This window comes from Epinephelus moara, chromosome 18 (assembly GCF_006386435.1).
Source record: "Epinephelus moara isolate mb chromosome 18, YSFRI_EMoa_1.0, whole genome shotgun sequence".
Lineage (NCBI taxonomy): Eukaryota > Metazoa > Chordata > Actinopteri > Perciformes > Serranidae > Epinephelus > Epinephelus moara.
The window spans coordinates 3,456,183-3,460,335 of NC_065523.1; the positions used below are offsets into that span (position 1 = coordinate 3,456,183).

Sequence of the window (4,153 nt, forward strand, 5' to 3'; positions counted from 1 at the left end):
TTGGGGAGTTTTTCCTTATCCGCTGTGAGGGTCATAAGGACAGAGGGATGTCGTATGCTGTAAAGCCCTGTGAGGCAAATTGTGATTTGTGATATTGGGCTTTATAAATAAAATTGATTGATTGATTGATTGATTGACTGCTGCGTGGAGACATACAACCATGTGGCAGTCATTCTAGTTTCCACAAAAAAGTTCAATTACCTCATTAAAAATTCTTAAAATTACATTTACTCCTCCTCCCCTCATTGAAAATCCAGAATGCATTAATATGCAAATATTGTTTATTTCAAAAGTGTAACTGCTGGAAGCAAAATGTGCCTTAATTCACTGAAAAGTCCACTTTCAGTGTATGTGACCTGTAGGTTCCAGGTTTCTATGTGGCACTTGCTTAAGTTGCATACCGGACCGTAACTGGCTTCAGACTAGTTGTGATGTTCTACATCCTGTGTGTTAAACTGAGATTTAAGGTGAGCTCAGAGAAATGTTCCCTCTTCAGATGAATGTGAAACAAACTCTGCACAGTCATCATTCAGCACAGTGAAGCTCAGTCAGTATAGTGAAACACTTTTTTGAGTGGAGGGGGACACTGACTAAAGTCCCAATAGCAAGAGATTAGTTCCATAATAGATCAGAAGTTGTAATGAAATGTTTGCTTTGTGTGTGTTCAGGCTCCAGAGCAAGAGACAGTCCATGTGTATATCCCAGCACAGGCAGTGGGAGCCATCATTGGAAAGAAAGGACAGCACATCAAACAGCTGAGCCGCTTCGCTGGAGCCTCCATTAAGGTCTGTGAAATGAGCTGACATGCTACATTTTGAACATGGAAACACATCACAGTCGTTTTTACAAGGACTCTCATTTAAGTATCCTCTTATTGTCCAACTGCTAAAATCTGACGCCACCCGAAATTATTACTTTGTGCTCACAGCAGCAGCAGCAGCAGGAAGTGCTTTGGGATTTTTATGCCCTGAGCTTCTGTCTTCTTCTGATAACATGAAGGCAACACTAGATGACACTTTTTTAAAGAGCATATGACTTTGTGTCAAACTGAACCTGATTTCTGCTCTCCTCCAGATTGCCCCAGCTGAAACTCCAGATTCAAAAATGAGGATGGTGATTGTAACAGGACCCCCTGAAGCTCAGTTTAAGGTAAACACTAACAAGATATTGCCAGTGGATTGAAATTCATTCCACTCACTTTGCATAGTATCTTTGTGGGCATAGCAAAGTGCAGTTATAAAGTAACAATATTCAAATAGATCAAATACATTATTGCCCTCTTGGTTTCCCCAGGCTCAGGGAAGAATCTATGGCAAACTGAAGGAGGAGAATTTCTTTGGGCCAAAAGAGGAAGTCAAACTGGAAACTCACATTAAGATGGCCGCTGCTGCTGCAGGAAGAGTCATTGGCAAAGGAGGCAAGACGGTAAGCCACCTGAACGATATGCTTCAGTCCCTTCTTGCATAGCATGCACTGGTTGTCACAGCAACAATTCTGCCCACTGGGGTGTGTTTAACATTTGACTCTCACCACACACCACCACCTTTTGCCCTCAAGCATACAGTGTTCTGCAGAAAGTAAGCAACATTTGTGTGTGCAGGTGAATGAGCTGCAGAACCTGACAGCGGCAGAGGTGGTGGTCCCCCGGGAACAGACCCCTGATGAAAATGACCAGGTCATCGTTAAGATCAATGGACACTTTTATGCCAGCCAGGTACTCTATTACTCTGTTGCCTAATTAGGCTTTACATATTACTTAGTCAATTAAAGAAGTGGAACTAAATTTTCATAACACTTTTGGTGTCCTCTGAAAAGTTACAACTATATATTAGTAACAAACCTATGAATTCATGTTATTGTTAAATTATTCATTATTCACCACTTCCTGCTAGCATTAACATAAAGAAATATGTGGACATTTGACATAATGGCAGTGTCCATCTAACTAGTGTTAATGGTTAATCAGTGGCATGTTGCACATTTAACACAACAGCCAGTTACTGGAACATATCACACCAATACAACACTGTAAAAGTAATTCACACAAAATACAACTGAACAATCTGACATTTTATTCATTAATTCATTGTCCAACAGGATATGCTCACTACACCAGCTGCATGAAGCTCATCTGTAATAATTCCTAGCACTAATAGCTTGTATTTATTTTTCTTTGCTTGGTTGTCAACTTTGTAGTACTTGTTAGCTTAACTTCCTTGTCTACAAAACTGACTTATGTTGTACCTTGACTGTGGGCCCCATTCTTAGTTAAGGTGCTTATCCTTCTTCACACAAGTATTAGGCATAGAGCATCGTTGCATTTTTATGTAGCCCAGTGATCCTCACTTATAATCTTTCTGTCAACCTTCCTTAGACTTTCCTCAAACTTAAACTTGCACTGATTGATTTTCTTTGGTCTCTTGTAACTAGCTGTAAACACAATACTGGCATATTATCACCTTGTAATGTTGATATGGCATATGGCAGTTTATTTATACATCCAACAGACAAAGAGCAACTTTAGCATTCATCTGGAGTCCTGTTCATGGCCATCTGAAAAAATAGAAATACAGTTATCACTCTTCTTTTAGTTCTGGTTTTGTCTTAACCTCCTCTTGAGGGAAATGTCTGTCTCTTTTGCTGCTCAATGTTCCATTGTGTTCACCAGCTAGTTGCCATCTTTGTCTACAGTTTGGTGCTGGTATGCAACCCCAATTCCCCAAAAGTTGGAATGCTGTGTTAAATATGAATAAAAACAGAATGTAATTATTTGCTAATCTTTTTTGACTGATATGAATATCATATGAATATCAATATTCAATACATTACAAAGACAAGATATTTATTGTTCATACTGATGAACTTTATTTATTTATTTATTGTGAATATAGACTCATTCTGAATGTGATGCCTGCAACACGTTCCAAAAAGTCGAGACAACACCGAGGATGACATGTTATGAAAAGGGAGGTCTGGGGTTGCACCCTCAGGAAATTTAGAGCATCAAACACTTCATTTCCTTTTTATGCCTCCATGCTGGCAACAGCAATGACCGGAAGCATTATGTTTTTTGGGTTGTCTGTTGTTCTCATTCTCATGAATGCGATATCAGACGCATGTAAGATAAGTATATCTTGAGGGAACTATTTCAAACTTGGCACAACCGCTTGGACTGAACAATACATTGATTTGATTTTGGTGGTCAAAGGTCAAGGCCACGTTGACCTCATCTATCTCATTCTTGTGAATGTGATATATCAAGCACCTTGCCTTGGGGGAGTTTCTTCACATTTGGTACAAACGTCCATTCTGACTCAGTGATGAACTGATTAGATTTTGGTGGTCAAAGCCACTGTGACCTTGTGTCTGTCTCATTCTTGTGAATGCGATATCTAAGGAACACCTTCAGGAAATATCTTCAAATCTGGCACAAACTGATTTGAATTTGGTTGTCAAAAGGTTAAGGTTGCTGTGACCTCACAAAATATGTTTTTGGCCAAAACTCAAGAATTCATAGACTAATTATGACAAAGTTTCACAAAAATGTCTAATAGGATAAAAGTATGAAGTGATGGCATTTTCAGTTCAATTCAATTCAATTCAATTCAATTCAATTTTATTTATAAAGCCCAATATCAAAAATCACAATTTGCCTCACAGGGCTTTACAGCATACAATATCCCTCTGTCCTTAGGACCCTCACAGTGGATAAGGAAAAACTCCCCAAAAAAACCCTTTAATGGAGGAAAAACCGGTAGAAACCTCAGGAAGAGCAACTGAGGAGGGATCCCTCTTCCAGGACGGACAGACGTGCAATAGATGTGGTACAGAACAGATCAGCATAATAATAACAGTAATCCGTATGACACAATGAGACAGAAAGAGAGACAGACAGAGACAGAGAGAGGTGCAGGACAGACAGTAATGACAGTAGCTTACAATTAATTAAAGTAATAATATTATTATTATAATTCTGGCTATTGTGGTATAATATGTTGAAAGTATATATTAATATCTGATAGTATATGTATGTGACAATAATCATATGTGTATAATAACAGTAGAAGTATGACTAATGAAAACAGCAGCAGCAGGAGGCATCAGGCAGGACCACGGCAGCAGCACAACCACACACGTCACACTATCCAGGCAC

The 4,153-nt window shown here is 39.0% G+C and overlaps 1 protein-coding gene across 2 annotated transcripts in view; it reads left to right on the top strand.

Annotated features, from left to right (window-relative positions):
• The window catches only part of igf2bp1 (insulin-like growth factor 2 mRNA binding protein 1), a 98,406-nt gene that overhangs the window by 82,598 nt on the left and 11,655 nt on the right, over positions 1-4,153 (top strand). For both annotated transcript variants that reach the window (XM_050070250.1, XM_050070249.1), the window contains exons 11-14: positions 669-785; positions 1,075-1,149; positions 1,294-1,425; positions 1,601-1,714. In XM_050070250.1, coding sequence (XP_049926207.1) covers positions 669-785; positions 1,075-1,149; positions 1,294-1,425; positions 1,601-1,714 — 438 coding nt within the window. The remainder of the gene's footprint in view (positions 1-668; positions 786-1,074; positions 1,150-1,293; positions 1,426-1,600; positions 1,715-4,153) is intronic.